At 45.8% G+C, this 20,819-nt stretch overlaps 1 protein-coding gene across 1 annotated transcript in view; it reads right to left on the bottom strand.

The window, feature by feature from the left end:
* Nucleotides 1-20,819, bottom strand: part of LOC128328521 (solute carrier organic anion transporter family member 1A2-like) — a 43,702-nt gene that overhangs the window by 12,297 nt on the left and 10,586 nt on the right. The window contains exons 3-10 of the mRNA XM_053258586.1: nucleotides 19,025-19,166; nucleotides 18,453-18,585; nucleotides 17,268-17,374; nucleotides 13,446-13,592; nucleotides 9,077-9,175; nucleotides 7,121-7,354; nucleotides 5,044-5,208; nucleotides 855-1,050 (exon numbers count right to left, since the gene is read on the bottom strand). Coding sequence (XP_053114561.1) covers nucleotides 855-1,050; nucleotides 5,044-5,208; nucleotides 7,121-7,354; nucleotides 9,077-9,175; nucleotides 13,446-13,592; nucleotides 17,268-17,374; nucleotides 18,453-18,585; nucleotides 19,025-19,166 — 1,223 coding nt within the window. The remainder of the gene's footprint in view (nucleotides 1-854; nucleotides 1,051-5,043; nucleotides 5,209-7,120; nucleotides 7,355-9,076; nucleotides 9,176-13,445; nucleotides 13,593-17,267; nucleotides 17,375-18,452; nucleotides 18,586-19,024; nucleotides 19,167-20,819) is intronic.

Here is a 20,819-nt window from a genome sequence, read left to right on the forward strand (position 1 = left end):
GGCAAGGGAGGGACAGATCAGAGTGGGTCAGGCACAGGAGGAAAATTCTCACAAAATCCGGGGCTCATCCTCAGTACTCTGTGGAGATAAGTAGTGACAGACTGGGCCCAAGCTCAAGCAGCTCTAACCACCTTCAGATGCTGGGTGAAACCAGCCCCATGTTAGATGGTATGGAGCTGGTGCTGCTGCCACTTCTCTTCCCAAACCATTTTACATGTTGCATGTATGCACTCAAAGTTATATATAGAGCATTCCCCAGACAGCAGGCTCAAATGTGGGCTTACATTCAGGAGAAGGGTATTCTAGAGCAGGGATTCTCAGTGTTAGGTCCCCAGATGTTATTGGACTTCCACTCCCATAATCCCCAACCAAAGGCCTCTGGGGCTGAGAATTATGGGAGCTGAAGTCCAAAAATATCTGGGGAACCAATGTTGAGAACCCCTGCATAGAGCAAATCTTGGCCAACCCCCACAAAACTGATGCCAAAAGTGGTGTGTGTTTTTTAGCCCACACATAAATCGGGATAAGCTCCAATATGCAGGGAAAAACCTGAATCATGTATAGAGTGCTTTCTGATGTGCATGGACCTTGGGGTAAATCTGACCAATATGTGAACAGCAACCTGCCCTTCCAGGGGTGAAGCAAAGTAAAGTTGCCATCTGGGAAAGCTCTTGGTGAGCTTTTCTCCCAATTTCCACTGCACACACAAGACGGAATGCTTCTTTGGGTTCCCCGCTTAAGCACCCTGTCTGCGAACCAGCAGCAAACCAGGAAAACCGCCCACTTGTGGAACAGCAGTCAGCTGCAAGCACAATGGCAGACAATATAAAGACAAGATCAGTATGGACATGTACCCTTCATAGGAGACCGTTAGGCCAGCAACCGATGCATTTTTGCAGACCATGGAAAAAGCAGAATAGTAGATGAGATACTCGATCAAAGAAGACCAAAAACCTATGTGGGCAGCTTTATAGGTGCTTATCTTGAATTTCTTCATCATAAGGCCTCCAAAAAAATATCCAGCACATATAATTGGTAAATTGTAAACACCTAAAGAGAAAAGAAAAGAAAAATTGTTTTAGACCCTATAAGGAGAGCTTTTTACAGCAAAAATGTTGCAAACATACAAGTAGGTCAAGTAGAATTTCATTGTTAATCTGGAGGGAGGAGGAAAGGACATATAATCCATGGACCAAATATATACCTTGATATGCTTTTATACTGGTTACAAGATTCTTTTGGAATCCTGAAAGTCATATGCCCTGTTGAATTATATAAAAACCATAGACACCCAGCATTCTCAGTCATTGGGAGGAACTTTCTCTGAACAGCATTTTGTCTCTGCAGACAAAACTGTTTTGTTTTGTTTATATCTTGCTATATCCCATGGGCTCAGAGAAGCTCACAGCATTTTGGGGGCGGGGGGAGAATAGTAATTTCAGTTAATATTTTAAAACCCACCCACCAACCAACCATGCGAGTGGAAAGTGGGAGGCATGCTTTATCTTTCCAGTGTGCACCATATTTGTATACAGTACTCACAGTTTTCTTAGCCAGTGAACAGGGCTGTGTTTACACATTTTACTACTTCTAGCATTTATGTAGAATTTTTCATTGAAAAAATGCTCAAAGTGGTTTACAGAGGAAAAGGATGATAATAATAAGATGGTTCCTGTCCCCCACAAAGGGCTCACAGTCTAAAAAGAAACTCCAGGTAATAAACATTAAACTATAGTTCTTGATCTTTCTTTCTCGGCATTTTGGATCCAGCTCCAGATGGCATCACCCTTTTGCACCAGTAACCCTAATGACCACTAGGGGCATTGGGAGTAGAGATACTCCCTGTTAGGGTATCCCTTTCTTTCCTGTTTATCTCTGCCTCTATGACCCCTCTATTGATAGAATTTTCTCAGGAACTTCCTGGGAGTGGCTTCTTTCTTCTTCTTCCCAGAATGCATCTAGCTCTCTCTCTGAGCACCATGCTTCTGCTATAGGTCTCTCTCTGACCAACATGTAGCCAGAAGTTAGATATAGGTCTTTTCCTATCCGCATTTATTTAATTTTATTCATTCATTCAACGCATTTGCATATCTCCCAAAATGCAAGTCTCTGGGCAGTTTACAACAAAGCAATAGAAATAATGCACTTCAGAATAAAGTAGATTAGTTCGATTTGATTGATTGATTTGATTTTTGATTGATTTGATTTGATTGATTTCTATACCGCCCTTCCAAAAAATGGCTCAGGGCGGTTTACATTAAAACAAAACAAAAATCAATTAACTATTAAAATCAAAAACTGTAAAGACAACATATAAAACCATTATTAAAACAGTTTGTAAAACCCTGGAAAACCAGACTGAACCTTTATAGTTTAAAAACCCTAGAAGGCCAGTCCAAACAGATATTATTATTATTATTATTATTATTATTATTATTATTATTATTATTATTATTTCTATACCACCCTTCCAAAAATGGCTCAGGGCGGTTTACACAGAGTAATAATAAATAAATAAGATGGATCCCTGTCCCCAAAGGGCTCACATTCTTCAAAGAAACACGATAGACACCAGCAACAGTCACTGGAGGTATTGTGCTGGGGGTGGATAGGGCCAGTTACTCTCCCCCTGCTAAAAAAAGAGAATCACCACATTAAAAGGTGCCTCTTTGTCCAGTTAGCAGGGGATACGGTCTTAAGGGCTATCTTGAAGGCCAATAATGAACTCAGATTACGAATCTCCATGCTTATCATTTGCAAGCTCTTGCCACTGAGACCCTGTTAACTTCTGCAATGGGAGCGAGTTAGCTCCTGAAATACTCTGCTATATAAGTAATTACCCCTAACACATTTGGACACCAAACTCATCATCAGTCCTGGGTGTGCTGGCTCAACAGCATCACAGGTTTAGAAAACATTTACAGAGTCATGTCATTATTGTGTTAGACTTACCGCAAGTCTATGGAAACTGTGCTAGTTTCTTAGTTAAGAGCCACAGAATTAGCCAGAAGCACCTGATTGTTTAAGCAGAGATCCGCTAGTAGAGTCTAACTAGTAATCGGTGTAGAGAACATTTTTCTCAACCAGCCAATTCAGTGCTGGTAGCTCTGCCCCTTTGTGTTAGTTTGATTCCTGGTGCCTACTGCCATGAGAGCTCTCCGGAAGAAGTCTTTGTATTTACTTAAGCCACATTCTTTGTACCGAGCAAATTATCCTCCAGCCTCTTACAACCTCAGAAGGAATGCCTCTCCTCCAGTCATTCTGAATCCCTCTGAATTCATGAACCTATCCTGAAGAGGTAGTTGTGAATGTGTAAGTCTCTGCATGCTAGGAAGTACATAAAACTACTTAAAGTAAATAAAACTACATGATTGCTGTTGTGATGCTTGCTCAAGCGACACGACCTAAGATCTTGGGTTCTGAAGGCAGGGGTGTTAGGGCATGCCCAGCTCAGTAACTGACCACCCAGCCGGCAGTAAGGAGTGGTATGAAATGGAAAGAAAAGACAGGAATAATCACCATATTCTGACAGGGAGTGGGATTTCAACCTTGAGCCCCTGGTGGCGCAGTGGTAAAACTGCCGCCCTGTAACCAGAAGGTTGCAAGTTTGATCCTGACCAGGGGCTCAAGGTTGACTCAGCCTTCCATCCTTCCGAGGTCGGTAAAATGAGTACCAAGAATGTTGGGGGGCAATATGCTAAATCATTGTAAACCGCTTAGAGAGCTCCGGCTATAGAGCGGTATATAAATGTAAGTGCTATTGCTATTGCTATTTTGGCAGGCAAAAAGGCCACCCCAGGAGAGAGAGAGAGCGTGCACATGTAGAGGCACTCTTACTCATGGACCTCGGGGCCCCGGCCTGTGGCCTCCAAGGTCCAGGGGCTAAAAAGGCTGGGGGGGCCTCCTGCTACCACCCAGCACCCGCTGCCATTCCCCCGCCATGAGGCTGAACTGCTGATTTTTTCAATAATTTTAGCCTCCAGGGTGGATGTGGGGGGGTGAGCCGAGCAGGCCTCCCTGGCCTCCCCATGGCGGCGGCAGCGGGTGGAGCGGGAGCAGCTGCTGGGTCTGACCGTCTGGCCCAGCGGCCCCTAAGAACTGTGAGGCAGGGGCGAAGCCACTACTGGGCGAACTGGTTCAAAGAACCTGGGCTGTGCCCAATCAGGGGCCACGCTTCGCGGCCCCGACACGCCCCCACATCTCACGTCAGATGTGGAAGTGCTGGTTTAGCTCCTGAGCGGGGGCTGCACAAGCCCCGCTTGGGAGTTAAATGGCCTCTGAGTTCATGGCGCAGCCAGGAGCGGCTAAGGCAGGGAAGAGCTGTTCCTGGCTGCTCTGCAAACGCAGCACCAGCCCAAATCGAACTCCCAAAGGGGCCGCGTGGCCCGTTCAGAAGTTAAGTGGCCAGTGCTACATTCGCGACGTGGCCAGGAGTGGCTCTTCCCTGCAAGAGAAGAGCTGCTCCTGGCTGCAGACTAGCTCTCAAAGGGGCTGCGTGGCCCCTTCGGGACTTAAATGGCCGGCGGCCTGACACACACTCCCAAACGGAATCACAGGGCTACATTTGGGAGCCAGACCACGCCCCCCGCGTCTGACGTCAGATGCGGGGGCTGGGTGAGCGGGGCCACCACTGCGGCCGCACACAGGCCACTGACGGTCAGGCTCCATGCCTGCTGTGAGGCACTCCAGCACACCTGCGCAGTTGGAATAGAGTGTTGTGAGCATGGCAGAGAGTGTCATGACCTCCCTTTACCATGGCAGCTGCTGCATGCTTCTTTCATGCATGGTGTACTGGCAGCATCAGCAACGGTGCTCTACCAAGTGGCTTTTGCTCTCTAGCAAGAATGAAAGAAGCCTTTGCCCATCACCACATTAAGAGGGGGAAGACCTACCAAGGGAGAAGGAGGTGTGCCAGAGACCACCTGACCCTCAAAACTGGCCCTGATCTTCTAGGTAAGCCCTCAAGTTAACAGGAACCCCCTCATGCCCATGCACACACACACACACACACTTGCATGCACACACAACATGTGTTTGCTTTACCTATTAAAAAAATGGCCTCTGATGCAGAGATCCCATACTGCTGCTCCAGATATTTTGGCATAAAGGTGATCATCCCAATCCAAGCACTAAACTGCAGCACGGTGATGCACAGAAAAATCATGTAAACTCGGTTGCGAAAAAGACTTTTCAAGTAGGGGATGAAATCTGCAACAAAATAACAACACAAATATTCTCCATCACCTTGTAATCTTACAGCCACAATGGAAGATCTCACTCTGAAATATATGCTTGTTTGTTCATGTATGCATGTACCTCTACCACACATCTCCCAAAGCTTGAGGCAGCATATGAAAGATGATGGCCCCATTCACACACTGTCACCGCTGATGAGGGGATGTGTGCATGGGAGGTCCTCCTCTGGCTGTTTAGAATTATGATAAAAGGAAGAGGACTGCCTCCTATTTATTTATTCTATTGATTTATTGATTACATTCTTTGGCCACTTTTCATCTTTTGTCCCCAGATGTGAGAGTTTCTAGAATTGAATGTTGGGTAGTCCCTATCCCCACCTTCCCAGGAGAACTGAAAGACCTCTAGGCCCTGAGCGGAAGGCAAGAAAGGAGGCGCCCAGCCCAGTGAACTCTTTTCCACCAGCTCCTGAAAAGACCAACAGCCTGAGACAACCAAGCTTTTAATAGTATTTAATTTCTTTGTTTTTTAATATTGTAAACCGCTTTGGGTGCCTTTGTCAAGGCATAAAGGCGGCATAAAAATGCAGCAAACAAAGAAACACAGGACACTATGTGGCTGATGGTACCAAAACAGATCATAATAATTAAGCTGGAAGTGTTGGAAATGGATTTCCATTGCATCTACCTTTTGCACCAACTATCCTAATGACCACTAGGGGCGTTGGGAGTAGAGATAGTGAGTAAGTTCTACCTGTCTCTACTCTATGACCCCTGATATGACTCTACAGGTATTTCCTGTTGAGAATCAGAATCCCTTCCTATCCTCTTAGAGAGCAGATGGAAACATCTTTCTCCCTCCCTACCTATTCATCCTGTAGTTCTATAGATTAGGGTTAGGATTTTCCTATCCAAAAGTGTACTTCACCAATAAATACTTAGTATTCCGTTCTACAAGAATCTCCATGTGTCTTCTCTAAATAGCTGCAACCACTAAACTATGCCACTGGAGTGGGTAGCTTCTTTGGTGCTCTGCTAACTAACTGGGGGAGTTAGAGTTATAAGAGTTAGAGTTATAAATTTATTCGGTCATTGACCAGCAAACATTTACAATAAACCAGTACGTATTTTACAAATAAATAAACTGGGGGATAAGAATTACAACCCCCAACTGGAGGTTCCTGTTCTTCTGCACGTGCATTCCCAAATGAACAATGGGACAAAATATACGCAATTAGCAGATGTCACACAAGACCCTGGAGTAGGGTTTTTTTAATCCCCTAAGGCTCAGATCCTGAGATGGGTGGATCCTGCAGCTAAAGGAAGTGGACTTAGTTGGATACCAAAAGAGTCTAATTGTGTTTGGTGGAGGCAAAAGCAACATCTGAGAGACATGGGTAGTGGTGGGAAAGGGGCTCTCTAGCTAAAGAGACATGAAAAGCTCTCAAGCCATTCAGAAAATAGTATGTCCTCTTGATTTTGGCTCATCACCTTAGGGTGGGTTTTTCCCCACCTTAGGATTTTATTCCATCTCCTAGTGACTCTGGATGATATCCTGACTAATGTGTGCTTCTGCAAAAAACAAAGTTGCTCTAATGGGCGAATTGTGCTCTTGAGCAAAAGTTCCTTGCAAAACACTGAAAGCGTGCACCTTGTCATACAAGTGCAAACTTGTTGGAACTAGCGCAACACTAGCCTGGAACATAAGCACCAGATATAACACAGCCAGCTTCTGCAACATCCATCTGCAAGTGCAGTGTTAGTCTGGATGTCGACCCAAGAAGAAGACTAAAACCTTGGAAGTGCAGATCTAAACCTGAGATCTGGTAAACTTTAAATGGAGGAAATTTACAACATTGTATATATTCCCTGAGGAGCCTTTTCCTCCAGTGTACAAGAAAGACGTTTTAAACAGTGACTGTGCTCACCTTTAGCAATTTCACATATTTTTTCTTTGGTGCGAGCTGCACTTTTGGTTTGAAGTAATGTTCTGTTTCCTTTGATTGCCAAGTCTATGTTGTTTTCCTCGCCTTCCTTCGGCAGAGACTTGGGCAAGAAGCAGAATGGGATTGCAACAAGGAGGTTCACCACTGCGCATATCAGCACTCCCAGCCACCAGGCCCCAACCCAGCGAGCATCAGTAAGATTCAATGTCACATCCACTGGGAAATGAAATGGGAAAATTGTATTAATAGAAACGGGGTGCCATTAGGCATGGACCTGGGGGCCCAGGTCTGAGTGCCCACTCTCCTAGAGGGCCCCAGGATTTTTCACAAGGGAAAAGAAGTTCCTTTTATATTTCTGGAACAGTTTGGCCTAGAGTTCTGAAATTTGGCACAGGTATAGAACAGGTTCTCAGGACTCTGTGTATAGATTTTGAAGAGGATTGGCCAATTTATTGATTTTTAATGATTTTTTAAAAAAAATTAAAACTCCCAAAAAGTCCTATAAGTGGCTTGTTTAATGGCAGAAAATTACAAAAACTTCTGGAACTGAAGCCGTCCCCAACCACACCATAATTCCACCCCCATGTGGGGAATCTGTTTTCATTAAAAAGGATAAATAGCAGCCCCCTTTTCACTCCCTTTTCTCTTTAGGGAACTGCTTGGTATAGAGATCTGATATTAGGCTCAGATGTAGGAAAGGTTAGCAGGACTCTGGGTATTGATTTTGAAGTGGATCAGTCAATCTATTAATTTTTAATGATTTTTTTAATTTTTAAAAACTTTCAAAAAAAAGTCAAAGTCCTATAAGTGGCTTGTTTCATGGAAGAAAATTACAAAAACTTCTAGAACTGAAGCCCACCCACCCCCAGACCATCATTCCACCCCCATATGAAGGAATCTGCCCTTTGCCTTCATAACAAAAAGTGCAATATGCGTCCCCTTTTGCCCTTTACATTTCCAGAATAAATAGGTTTAGAGTTCTGAAATTGGGCACACATGTAGTCAAAGATGGCAGGACTCTGTGTATTTTTATTTCAAGGAAATTAGTCAGTCCTGTGATACTTTAATAAATGTTTCCCTACTCCATTGTGTGTACCTAATATGTTGTGGTTTTAATGTTTTTTCCTTATAAAATCAGTTTTGTGTATTTATTGGTCCAAGTTGGTTTGTGTTTGAACTGTGGAGCAAGGGCCACATATTGTGCCCCAGTTAGTTTGTGAATGGTCAAGAAGGTATGCTCTTTGGCCCAGATCTGAGGGTTTGTGGTGAATGATCAAAAAGATGTATGGATCCTTTGGGGTTGTGTAGTCTTTATTTTTCTTCCCCCAAATGCACTCTGGCCCAGATCTGTGGGTTTGTGGTGAAATGTATATATACGGAAATGATGCTTATTTTGCAGGGGCCCCCATAAGTTCATTAGGTCCAGGGTCTAAAATTACCTAGCTGCACCTCTGAAGAGAACCAAGTTCTCTTCATCCAACATTCTCAGCTGTTGCTTTTCCCACTTGCTGGCTGTTAAGCATTTCACTTATGAAAAAGAACGCTGAATTCTGGCCAACTTGCTAACTTAAAGTCACTGTAAGGCTGAAGACAGATGTATATGTTCTTAAGGACATTTGCAGCAAGTTCTTCGCCCATAGTGTGTGGACCTACCATCACAAATTGCATTTCCTAGGTACATTCCAGCCAATTGAATGCTGGATCAGCCATCAATATGGCCTCTTCTTGTGTGCATCAGCAGACTCCTTGCCTTTCTGGAATGTAGCAAGAGCACTATGACACCTTCGCTATCATGCGATCATGCTTACATTAATGCCAATGTAGGGTGGAGAAAGTATGATCAGAGCAGCTAACACTCCAAATTGGGAGAATTCAGAGTCACATGCAGCTCATTTCTCTTGATGAATACTTACAGATTTAACTATTTGATTGCATTACCTAGGTTTATGAATCCAGTATCCACATATAACTTGGCACAGTATGAACCAATCATTAAACCAAGCAAGGGGCCCAAGACTGTAGCTATCTGTAGACAGCCTAAAGCAAGGGAAAGAAAAAAAGCTTCTAAAACCACAAAAGCAGTTATTTTCATGATAGAAGTTGCTTCTTTTCCAACTTGTGTTTGACTTGATGTCTTCAGCTTCTTAGAAGTCCATATAATAGGACACAAGCTCATACAAATGTTTAAACATTGTGGTTGACTTCCACACACATTCAGATCACATCAGATCACATTCCACATTCCACATACATTCCACAGATATTCAGATCACATTCCACGCACAATAGGTTGACTCACATTCTATTGGCCTCTGCTAACTCAGCAAAGAGACACCTTTTAAAGTGGTGATTCTCTTACATTCATTCATTCAGTCAGTCAGTCTCTATACTGCCCTTCCAAAAATGGCTCAGGGCTATTTACACAGAGAAATAATAAATAAATAAGATGGATCCCTGTCCCCAAAGGGCTCACAATCTAAAAAGAAACATAAGATAGACACCAGCAACAGTCACTGGTGGAGAGCAACTGGCCCTATCCAACACCAGCATAGCATTCCTCCAGTTGCTATTGCTGCTATCTGCCTTATGTTTCTTTTTAGATTGTGAGCCCTTTGGGGACAGGGGACCATCTTGTTTATGTATTATTTATATTCCAATGTAAACTACTTTGAGAACTTTGGCGGAAGTGGGGTATATAAATATTTGTCATTGTCATCATCATCATCGTCATCATCGTCATCATCATCATCATCATCCAACACTACCTATCTGATTAAGAACTTCAGCTTGCATTAGAGTAGGGCAAAACAAGATGTGACCTACCAAATCTGAGCACAGTCTAATAATAATATACAACACATGAGAGGTAGGAAAGGTGTGTCATCCACACTGGGCAGGACACAACACCTGGTGAGTTTTGTCACTAATACTGTTTGATGTGGCTACTAGAGTAGAGATAGTTAGTGTATGGGTCTCAGATTTTAATCCATGACCACAAGAGTTTTTTAAGGGAGGTATCACAAAACTAAGTATGAGAACTAAATTCGTATCTGTGATTCTGGGGCAAGCTGAGGGTCTTCCTCACTATTTGTTCAAATGTTTTCTGTACACACTTTTCTGTTAGCTGTCAAAAAGAGCTCTTGGTCCCAGTTCTTGCTAGAATGCAGTTTTAGGCAACTGCACAGAAGATTTTCTCTCTCTCCTGTTAGAGATGTTGAGCTGTCCTTGAAAGTCCCAATCAAAGAGCGGAGTCCTTAACTGTGACAGTAGCATACCAGTGGCTGACATCATGACTAAGAAAGCATTTGTGTACGTAAGAACATAAGAGCAGCCCTGCTGGATCAGGCCCAAGGAGGCCCATCTAGTCCAGCATCCTGTTTCGCACAGTGGCCCACCAGATGCCGCTGGAAGCCACAGGCAGGAGTTGAGGGCATGCCCTCTCTCCTGCTGTTACTCATCCACAACTGGTACTCAGAGGCATCCTGCCTTTGAGGCTGGAGGTGGCCTATAGCCCTCAGACTAGTAGCCGTTGATAGACCTCCATGAAGTTAGCCAAACCCTTCTTAAAGCCATCCAGGTTGTTGGCTGTCACCACATCTTGTGGCAGAGAATTCTACAAGTTGATTATGCGTTGTGTGAAAAAGTACTTCTGTTTGTTGGTCCTAGATTTCCTGGCAATCAATTTCATGGGAATGAGCAAAGTGTCAAGAGGTTTGCATAGATGTACTAAAAATCAGGGGCCAATATGCTACACAGTCCAATACTGGTGCTTCCAGTCCACTGGGGCTGCTGATCTGCTGTGCATATATGAAAGGCAGCTTCAGTGGAGCTCCAGAGAGGAGAGCTGGTCTTGTGGTAGCAAGCAAGACTTGTCCCCTTAGCTAAGCAGGGTCTGGCCTGGTTGCATATGAATGGGAGACTAGAAGTGTGAACATTCTAAGATATTCTCCTCAGGGGACGGAGCTGCTCTGGGAAGAGCATCTAGGCTCCACGTTCCCTCTCTGGCATCTCCAAGATAGGGCTGAGAGAGATTCCTGCCTGCAACCTTGGAGAAGCTGCTGCCAGTCTGTGTAGACAATCCCGAGCTAGATGGACCTATGGTCTGACTCAGTATATGGCAGCTTCCGATGTTCCTATATATGTTCCGATAAGTGGTCAGTAGTGCAACAGTCTAAAACAGTGCATGCCCTTGTGTTGTGTGACTTTCCATTCCTGCAAGTGTGCCCACTCACTGAGGCTGTTCTCACGAGCAACCTAGCCCAGATCCAGGCGCTCCCACCCAGCCTAACCCTGCTCCCAAGTCCAGCTCTTAGCCAAGGTTAAGGGAGCAAGTATTCCCTTAACCCGGCTGCCGCGATTGAGTGCCTCCTCAGGCTCCACACATCCCAAGGAGACAAAGAGGCTATTCCCACGATCAGCCGAAATGGGGCTAGGGGAGCCTAGCCCTATTTTGGCTGATCATGGGAGCCACTGGGCTTGCAGTTAACCTGCCTAAATACCCCTCCCCTTAAACCGGGTTTGCAGAGCGAGCACTCCACAAACCCGGTTTTTTTAATCATGAGTAGCCACAGCACGGCTCCGCACCATGGCTACTCATGAGTAGACCCCCGGAGGGGAAGCAAAAAGCCGCCTCTCAGCTCCGGGGGTCTCTCCAGTATGCCCTGCACACTCACGCAGGGCATACTGGAGCTTGTGGGGGCCGCGCAGCCCCCGAACTCCCCAGCCCCCGCCGGCTCCGTCACGGAGCTGGTAGTCATGTGGGCAGCCGATCCAGCCGCCCAGGGCTCCCGCTCTGCTCATGTGCAGGGAGAGCGGGCTTAGCCCATTCTCCCCGCAAACCCGGTAAAAGTGATTCTCTCTGATCGTGGGACCCGCCTCAAAGAGACAAGTGCCTAAAGCACCTGTCTGATGGGGAAATCTCACAAGGCACAACATAATGAGCGTGATGCCTTGCAGGATTTCTCCATCAGAGAAACACGGTGCCTTGTGGGATATACGGAGGCCGGCAAAATGAGTCCCAGCCTCTGTTGATACATGCTGCCAGGAGCAGCATGGGTCATGTGGACATGCAGCTCATGTGCCGAAGAAACACAGAGCAGCCTTCTGGGGGGAGGTAGGTTGAATCCTGCCCCCCCCCCGCTCCTCCAATCACCTGCCCCTATGGTCGTTTGAATAGCCCCACTGTTTTAGGTTGTTGAACAACTTCCCACCTCTGCAACACTTCCAAGGCTGCCTTTCACATGTGCAGCAGCCCTAGTAGGTCAGAAATACCAACATTGGATGCACAGCGTGTTGGCCAGGGAATTGCACAATTGCACAAACAGTCTCTCTAAGAGAAATGGGATGCGCCACAGTTGTGCACGATTGTGCAAACACAAGCATGCTTGTGGTAGCACAACGCTAATCGGGAATGTAAGCTACAAACTTAAAAGAGCAGCTTTGCTCTAGAGTGGTGTCCTGTCCTTAACACAAGAACAGCCTTGCTAGATCAGGCCCAAGGCCCATCTAGTCCAGCATCCTGTGACCCACAGTTTCCCACCAGATACTTGTGAGAAGCCCACAGGTAAGAGAGGAGGGCTGCCCTCTCTCCTGCTGTTGCTCCCCTGCAACTGGTATTCAGAGGCATCGTGCCTCGATGCTGGAGGTGGCCTAAGGCCCCAAGACTAGTAGCCATTCATAGCCCTGTCCTCCATGAATTTGTCTAAGCCTCTTTTAAATCCATCCAGGCTAGTGGCCATCACTACATTATGTGGTAGAGAATTCCATCGATTAATTATGCACTGTGTGAAAAGAAACTTTCTGTTGTTGGTCCTAAATTTCCTGGCAATCAGTTTCATGGGATGACCCCTGGTTCTAGTGTTGTGAGAGAGGGAGAAAAATTTCTCTCTATCCAGTTCTGACCCAATTATGCACAAAATTGGGAGATTGGTTTAAAGTGCAAAAGAGCATGTGAATCTGGAGTGTGTGTCCCTCCCTCTGCCTCTTACCCACCTCCTTGCACTACTCCCCCAACAAGGCTCAGCATAGGTAGATGATTGAGCATCCTCCATTTCTTCATCCCTTTTACTCTTAAAATCAGACATGCACATCCTCCGCTGGATGGCGCAGCAGAACTGGGTGGCATTGCAGACCTGGACATGTATCTCCCATCATCACATGTAGTTCGAGCATGAATGTCCCAACATTTTTGTCTTTAATTGCATTTCTATTCTGCCTTCCTTTTGAATCCCAGATGGTCACATGTTAGAAACCAAAGAACCTGTTTTGAAACTGATATATAATACTAAGGGGGTATTTGTGGGTTTACCAATATAGAAAGGAGAATTCTCTGTCCTTGCAAAATCTTCCACATACGAAATGCCTAGAGGAGTGATGGGAGTTTCACCAATGCCTCGAATGATGTTTCCCACCAGCACCAACACCCACATCAAAGATCCAGCCTGTTTTTCACACACTGAGAATAAAAGAAACAAAATCTGAAGGAAGACATTCAACAGGTAATAAAAGACTATAATGCTTCCCATTCAGAAGTAATGAAATACTTATTACACCTTCATGCACTATGCGTCAACTGGATCAAGAAGAAGTGACCGCAGCTGATTTTGTGACATATCGGTTTACATTCCCTGTTTCCCCATGTGCTAGGAAATTTGGGGGGCCAATCAAAAAGATCACAGCCATACTGGCTGCCCTTGGCTCAGGTGCTGTGATGTCACACAGAGGTCTAATGCTAGTCTTCAGAGTGCTAAGTGAACCAGGGAACCCCTTAACATTGCAACTTCAAAGGACTTGAACAACCTGTGAAACTGAACAATGGGTAGGTTCACACATAATGCAGAACTTGAGGTTAACTGCAGACTTACACATATTTCAGTTTGTGGGAAGTCGCTGAGTTGAGCCAGAGCTATGCCATGTGCAGGCCTTCCAATGAGGCCCTGGTTGCTAATTCTGCTTTGCTCTGCCCTTTGACTGGCAAGCCCTCCCTATGTCATCAGTTTCTAACCCATTGGTCCAGAAGGAAGAAGGGGTTAGCTTGCCACCTGGTTTGGCAAGCCAACTTCAACTCTTGATTATACGTCTAGGTTTGAGGCTCTGAGTGAACCTCTGATTCCTGCCTTAGCAGGTCAGTTGCCATCTTTGAAGGTAGGTTTTGGATTATGTGTGAATTGGGCTCTGCTCAATGTAAATATTGGGGCTATTCTGATGATCTGCAAAACTCAGGCTAGAAGAGCCTAGCCCGATTTTTGCAGATTGTCAGAACCACCGGGTTTGGCTGCGAGCCCGGTGGTTCTAGAGTGGATAACCCACTCAAGAACCCCTGCCACAAAACCAGGTTTGCGGAGCGAGCACTCCACAAATCTGGTTTTCAAAATCGTGAGTAGCTGCAGCACGGCTTCGCGCCGCACCTACTCATGAATAGACCCCCGGAGGGGAGGCGAAAAGCCGCCTCCCGACTCTGGGGGTCTCCCCAGTATGCCCTGCGCACTCGTGAGCCGGCAATCGCATCTCGGAGCCGGCAGTCATGTGGGCGGCCGATCCGGCCACCCAGGGCTCCCTCTCCACTCTCCCTGCTCATCCAAAGAAACTGGGTCTCACGGGTCATGAGACCCGGCTCATTGACTGCCCATTAGTTGAGCTATTTCAGAGTTTTCTAGTGACAGATGACATGTCCTGGTCTTGGGGCATACCTCCCCTGAATCATGCCCATCAGTGACCTGGGTAGAGTGGGCACAGGATCTCATGGTACCATCAGGCTTCAGGCTAAAATGGCCTCCACACAAGCATAGTGGCCCTAACTGGGCCAAAGAAGGCTTGAACAGGCCTGGTCTAGAGGAGGCTGGCCCAGGAGATAGGAAGCCGCCACCTGCAGCCACAGTTGCTAGAGGCACTTTTAAGTAGTTTTTTCGTCCCCTCCCACCTACTCTACCCATAGGGAAGCCCCCATGCCCCTTTACTGGTAAAGGGGAATCATCACTGGATCCCCCTTTACCAGAAGAGCCCCAAGCCAGTCGAACCAGCTTGGTTCAAACCTGAACCAGGTCCAGCTCGACCAGGCACAATACCAAGCCGGGTCGGCTCAAATCCAGCCTAGATTCGAGCCAAGCCAGAAAAATCAGTTTTGTGCACATCCCTCCTACCAAGCCCATGTTGCTTGGCTCACTTCTCACTGAGGTGATGAGGCTGTATATGGGCTGCACCATTTCAAACTGTTTTGCCTCTTTATTTTGTGGATCTCTGTCCTGCTTTTAAACCATGCACCCCACAGTGACTTACAATTATTATTTTTTAAATGGCAATAAATACATTACAGCTCCACTTTAACAAGACTAAGCCAGAAGAGCAAAATCAGTCCAGCTTCCTCAGAGGACCGTTGGTGTTAGATGACCCTGTGATGTGGGCATGGGGCGGGGGGGGGCAGTCCCATTGGAGCAGACGCCTGATGTTTTGCTTGCACCCCTCCCTGATTCTTCACCCTCACAGAAGATGGCTCTGTGAGGAGGATGGGTGGGATGATTCTTCTGCATACCAAAATAAATTTTCTGCACATACAATGTGCCTGGTTCATAGAATGTTCTCTTTCTGCCTAGTCTTTTGTGTGCCTGGAACCTGTGTGTGTATAAGGACACATGGCCCACATGCAGATGGACACTTATGTTGCTACTCACCCTTCACGCAGGAGGATATGACCATGGCCGGGGTGGAGCCACCATTGTGTGGACAGGTTCAAAGAACTCGGGCTCTGGAAAAAACCCCAAACAAGCTCTCCCTTGTCCTTTTCAGGCAGCACTTGCTGCCTGACAGAATGTATTTCCCTTTCTCTCCCTCGCTGGAGGAAGAGAAAGGGAAATACATGATGTCAGGCAGCAAGCACAGCCTGAAATGACAAAGGGAGAGCTTGCTTGGGCTATCCCAAGCCTGGGCCACGCCCCCTTTGTGTGTGACATCACGCACACGGGGGCATGGCTTGGGCTCCATATCTCAATATCTCGCTGGAGGAAGAGAAAGGGAACTACATGCTGTCAGGCAGCAAGCGCTGCCTGAAAAGGACAGAGGAGAGCTCGCTCAAGGCTCTTCCGGAGCCAAAACGTGGGCGGGGGGAGTTTGCTTGTGGCTTTTCCGGAGCCTGAACATGGGCGGGCAGAGTTCATTTAGGGCTCTTCTGGAGCCTGAGCCACACCCCATGCGTGTGACATCACGTGCACAGGGCATAACTAGAGGAGCCAGACGAGGCTGGACACAGGCCAATGTTTGGCTGGCTCCGCACCCGACCGTGGCTCTCACTATGGCCGACTTCACATGTAACACAGCACCTGAGCTTGCTGTGAGCTGCCACAACCTACTTCTGGTCATGGTAGTTCAAGTTCTTTAATGTTACAGCCACAAGCCAAAACAGAAGAGAAAGATTACAGTTATCTAACAATAAATTGATTGTATATCATTAAAACAGGCTGAAGTTAGAATTAGGTCATGGTAACAATTTAGCTAGATTGGGCAACTCCCTTAATATCTAACTTACAGATGTTTGGTTTAATGCCGCAAATAGGGTGAGATAGGCCAAGACTGGTGGGTTCGTACAACAAGGGCAATCTTGGAGATTTGTTACCGTGACCGGAAGTAGGGCAGCTCATGTGAAGCCGTCCAATGGAGAGATGATCTTGTGGTAACAAGCATGAATTGTCTCCTTTGCTAAGCAAGGTCTGCCCTGGTTTGCATTTGAATGGGAAACTACATGTGTGAGCATTGTAAGATATTCCCCTTAGGGGATGGGCCACTCTGGGAACAGCATCTGTATGCTTACAGGTGGAAGGTTTCAAGTTCCCTCCCTGGCAGCATCTCCAAGATAGGGCTGAGAGAGACTCCTGGCTGTAACCCTGGAGAAGCCGCTGCCAGTCTGTGAAGACAATACTGATCAAGACGGGCCAATGGTCTGACTCGGTATAAAGGCAGCTTCCTACATTCCTATGTAGAGGTGTCCGCTCTTTTTACTACCTCATACTGTAACACAGAGTTCAGCCTGATCAGGAACACTTACAAAGCCCTAGAATCCAATTCACTCCAAATATATTAACCAAGGCATTTACATGGGAAGAAAGAGAAAGCAAGTGCTGCAAACAGAGGGGACACTCACCTGCTGAGGGCTGATTGGTAGGCATGGAAAACTGGCTGTGATTTGCAAGACAAACAGCCACACTTGAAGAATTTTCAGACAATGTAACCGTGTTTTCATACTCGTATCTGTTGAATAACATGCATGTGAAATGAAGATAAGCTATTTATTTATTTCCCTTTACCATATAATAGGGGCGTCATCATCAAATGCTCTAAATCAGGAGTTCCCAACCTTCCTCCAAGGAGCCCAGAACAATGTACAGGGTTATGTTTATCCCCACAACAACCCTGTGAGGTAGTCCAGGCTGAGAGACAAGTGACTGGCCCAGAGTCACCCAATGAGTTTCATGGCTCGAAGGGGGATTTGAACTCGGATCTACCTGGTTCTCGTCCAACATTCTAATCATTGTACAAATTTAGTGTAAAATTGTGAACTCACTTCCACAGTTCCAAGGAGGATATATGGTATGTATGTATGGGAAACATTGGTACTGGGACATTAGTACTGACATTATTTGTTCCTTATTTGTACTGACATTATTTGTTCCTTATTCCATCCTCGGAAGGATGGAAGGCTGAGTCAACCTTGAGCCCCTGGTGGCGCAGTGGTAAAACTGCCGCCCTGTAACCAGAAGGTTACAAGTTCAATCCTGACCAGGGGCTCAAGGTTGACTCAGCCTTCCATCCTTCCGAGGTCGGTAAAATGAGTACCCAGAATGTTGGGGGCAATATGCTAAATCATTGTAAACCGCTTAGAGAGCTCCGGCTATAGATTGGTATATAAATGTAAGTGCTATTTATCTATTTATTAGATTTTTATGCCGTCTGATATATACATCTCTAGGCAGTGTACAAAATTTAAAAACAATATAAAAGTCACAGATTAAAATCCACAAAACACAATCAAAACAATAGCATAAAACAGTTATTAAAACAAATTATTGAAATTAATTCTAATAAAAAGCCTGCGAGAACAGATGAGTCTTGAGGGGCTTCCTGAAAACGAACAGAGAAGGAGATGCTCTTATTTCAGCAGGGAGCATATTCCAAAGTCTGGGGCAGCCACAGAGAAAGCCTGGTCCCAGGTCGCCACCAGACAAGCCGGCGGCAACCGTAACCGGAGCTAGCCAGAAGATTGTAACAGGTGGCAGGGTTCATGACAAAGAAGGCACTCTCTTAAAAATCAATTAGTGCTAAGACTCACCTTCCCATCAGGAAATGAGGCAGTGCTATCAAAAAACACCCCAAAGCCATGACTGCACAACCAAGAGCAATTAGGCGAGGTCGGTGGAGTTTTGCTCCCAAGTAGCTCACAAAGGGTATCACCAGCAAGTTGCCTGCAGAAATAAGGAATACAGAACATGATCCAGCCACAAATAAAACAAATACCTAGTGTTTAATGTTTGGATCTAGGTTAGCATCAGTTAGTACATTGGGCCCTTTGGCTGAAGTGGAGCTGTGAGTTGGATATCTCAAACCATGGAAAAAAGTTTGCCCCTGCTAACTTGGCAAAGAGCCACCTTTTAATGTGGTGATTCTCTTGATTTAGCAGGGGGAGAGTACCTGGCCCTATCCACCCCCAGCACAGTACTTCCAGTGACTCTTGCTGGTATCTATCTTATGTTTCTTTTTAGATTGTGAGCCCTTTGGGGACAGGGATCCATCTTATTTATTAACCACCCTGAGCCATTTTTGGAAGGGCGGTATAGAAATCAAATCAAATCAAATAAAAAAATTAATAATAAAACCAATGGGTAAGCTTAGCCCCCTGCGTACCCATTTCAAAGCTTCCATTGATAACTCCAACCAGTGAGGCAGGAATGTTGAACCGTCGTTCAATTTGTGTGAGCATGCTGTTCATGTAAGCCCCAGACATGGTCTTGCCCAGATAGGCAAAAGATAAGGCCAGTAGAAATATCTAGAAAAGGAAGAGGAGAACTGATTACATAAATACCAGCACATTGTTAAATAGAATTAAAGTGGGACCTCAGACTTCTGGTCTTTAGGGACTGCAAAACAAACAGCTGGAACACTATTTATTCTTGTGAAACCATAAATAGAGCTAGCGTGGTGTAGTGGTTAGAGTGTTGGACTAGGACCAGGGAGACCTGAGTTCAAATCCCCATTCAGCCATGATACTTGCTGGGTGACTCTGGGACAGTCACTTCTCTCTCAGCTTAACCCTACTTCACAGGGTTGTTGTGAGGAGAAACCTAAGTATGTAGTACACCACTCTGGGCTCCTTGGAGGAAGAGCGGGATATAAAATGTAATAATAATGATAATGTACTATAAACAATGGTATGAAACTATTATAGTATATATGTCCTGTCTCTTTAAGATTAGGTTGTGTTTGGTTGGGTGTGACTTAGCTTTCTGTTTTCTAAGATACTACAACTATAAAATATATCAATAAAACATACCTGTTTAATCAGGCTTTTCATTTATAGTTTAAGTTTTTGAGTTTTTATTTATATTTTAAATTGCTTTGTGTTAATGTTTTCATTATCCTTGGGTTTTAAATTGCAAACTTCCCGGAGATTTGTATATGGGTTAGTACAGAAATGTCCCCAATAAATAAATAAGGTTGAAGTGAGGAAGCTTTTTTTAATGGCTTCCCAGTGGCAAGTGCTGGGAGTTAGCAGCGGCAGAGATAATAGCAAAAGCTTGTGTGTGCCTTTGAGCCTGGGGGTGGCCCACGCAGTAGCCTCTGCTTGCGCTACACAGGGAAGCGGCTGTGAGAGCAGTCCCCACAGCGACGAGGGCTTAATTGCCTGCCCAATGCCCATTTGGCCTGCCTCCGTTTGACACAGCCAGTGGGGTGGGGTGGGGACGGGGCGGGTTGGTTATGCAGAGGAAATACACATATGTTCTCTGGTGTGGTCTCTTAGGCGGCAACAACATGGGAGATGCTGTCCTTGGACTAAGCTCGACAACCTGACTTCTTAGACCATGCATCGGAAGCATATACAATTAGTGCAGGGGTTCTCCAACTTGGGTCTCCAGATCTTGTTGGACTCCAACTCCCATCACTGTTTGGCCATTGTTGAGTTGTAGTCCAACATAATCCTGGGGGTGAAGGCATTACTGACCCAACTAAGTAACCTGGACGTTTTTCACACAGGGCTTTTAAAGCCCTTTGACTCGCATCTCCTCCAGAATGGGGGGGGGCACGTTCACATATTGGCCAGATTTACCCCAATGTCCCTGTGAATTATTGGGGAGTAGTTCACACACAATTTGGGGTTTTCACTGCACCATAGAATGTAGCCCCGATTTATATCCGGGGTAAAAAAAATCCATTATTTGTGTCGGTTTTGGGGGGACAGCTTCGAGTTCTCAGTAAAGCCTCCCCGTAACCTGACAGTAAAGCCTGCTGTGTGTAAAAGTCCCTGGTGGACTTTTAGGGTTGGTTCACAATAGGGATATGCACAAGCTGCTCCCTTGCAGGGCGTGGAGGGGTGCCTTAAAAAAACAGGTAAGTTGCTCCTTACTTGCTCATCCCCTCCCGCCGCTTTTCCCTCACCACCTCTTGTTTTAGGGATCGGAATCAGCATGCAAATGGCCTTCAT

This window comes from Hemicordylus capensis, chromosome 5 (genome assembly GCF_027244095.1).
Source record: "Hemicordylus capensis ecotype Gifberg chromosome 5, rHemCap1.1.pri, whole genome shotgun sequence".
Lineage (NCBI taxonomy): Eukaryota > Metazoa > Chordata > Lepidosauria > Squamata > Cordylidae > Hemicordylus > Hemicordylus capensis.